At 67.0% G+C, this 990-nt stretch overlaps 1 protein-coding gene across 1 annotated transcript in view; it reads right to left on the bottom strand.

Moving 5' to 3' along the window:
• PPP1R12C (protein phosphatase 1 regulatory subunit 12C) overlaps positions 1 to 990 on the bottom strand; it is a 13252-nt gene that overhangs the window by 1681 nt on the left and 10581 nt on the right. Inside the window, exons 9-13 of the mRNA XM_045292386.1 lie at positions 888 to 971; positions 752 to 812; positions 570 to 649; positions 444 to 484; positions 261 to 345 (exon numbers count right to left, since the gene is read on the bottom strand). Coding sequence (XP_045148321.1) covers positions 261 to 345; positions 444 to 484; positions 570 to 649; positions 752 to 812; positions 888 to 971 — 351 coding nt within the window. The remainder of the gene's footprint in view (positions 1 to 260; positions 346 to 443; positions 485 to 569; positions 650 to 751; positions 813 to 887; positions 972 to 990) is intronic.

The following is a 990-nucleotide window of genomic DNA, read 5'->3' as shown; positions in this document are numbered from 1 at the left end:
ACCGCCCACCGTTTGGCTAACAGCCCAGAGCTTAGCCGCAGTGCCACCAAGGCTCCGTCTTAGATTATGCCCGCCCCTCCCCCGTAGATTCTGACTTGTATCGGAAGAGGCTCCCCAAGCGCAGGCACCAGGCCAGCACCAGCAGCCCCTTCCTAGGGCCCGTAGATGCTCTAACAGTGCCTTTGGCGCAAAGCCTGGACCCTCCCCCTCCCTGTCCCCTGCTCTGGGTACCAGCAGTGCTGCCCCAGGGCTTTTCGCACCTTCCGGAAACCTCCGTCTGGCTCCTCCTGGGCCTCAGACTTGGGCCGGGGGCGCTGCCTGCGGGGCGTCGGACCATCAGGTGTACTGGGGTGTAGGAGGGGCAGGGTGTCAAGACGGGCGGCCTGCTGTGCCACTACTGGCGGGCAGCCCACCAGCCTCCCTGCTGCTCCTAGGCCTGGTACCTGGATTCTGAGACTCCCTCCACAAGCTCCGCCTCCTCCCCCTGCGGATAGAGGTGGTGTGGAAGTCAGCACCGGGTGGGCCAGCCTGGGGACACAGCCCCCCACATCCCGCCCATCCCCGCTCACCTCCGCAGGTCCCCTGCGCTCCTTGGCAGCCCTGCGTGGCTCCCTGGTGGCCGGTGGGCCCTGGCCTTCGGGCGCCTCTGCTGGGGAGGGGCAGGAATCAGAGCAGACCCCTCTCTCTCAGGGAGCTGCCCACCTGCCTGCTGGGCAGTATGTGGTCCCCAAGCCCCAGGAGTGGAGCTCACCTCTCTCTGCAGGGCCCTCAGAGGGCTCCAGCCCAGGGACTTGGGGCCTCCGGGAATGGTCCTGTGAGGGGAGGAAGTGGGGGTCAGGCAGAGGGATCCACATGCCTCACCAACCCATCACCCTGACCCTTCTCACCAAGCTGGGCGGGGACTGCGCCTCTGGCTCCGGGCTCTTTCCTGTGACCTTCTCGGCCTCCTTCAGGTCCGTCAGGGTCACGCCCTGCCCGGGTCAGAGCCCT

This window comes from Echinops telfairi, unplaced genomic scaffold, assembly GCF_000313985.2.
Source record: "Echinops telfairi isolate 266 unplaced genomic scaffold, ASM31398v2 ScPeMD7_655;HRSCAF=1070, whole genome shotgun sequence".
NCBI classification, from domain to species: Eukaryota; Metazoa; Chordata; class Mammalia; order Afrosoricida; family Tenrecidae; genus Echinops; species Echinops telfairi.
This window is presented reverse-complemented; position numbering and strand designations above follow the sequence as displayed.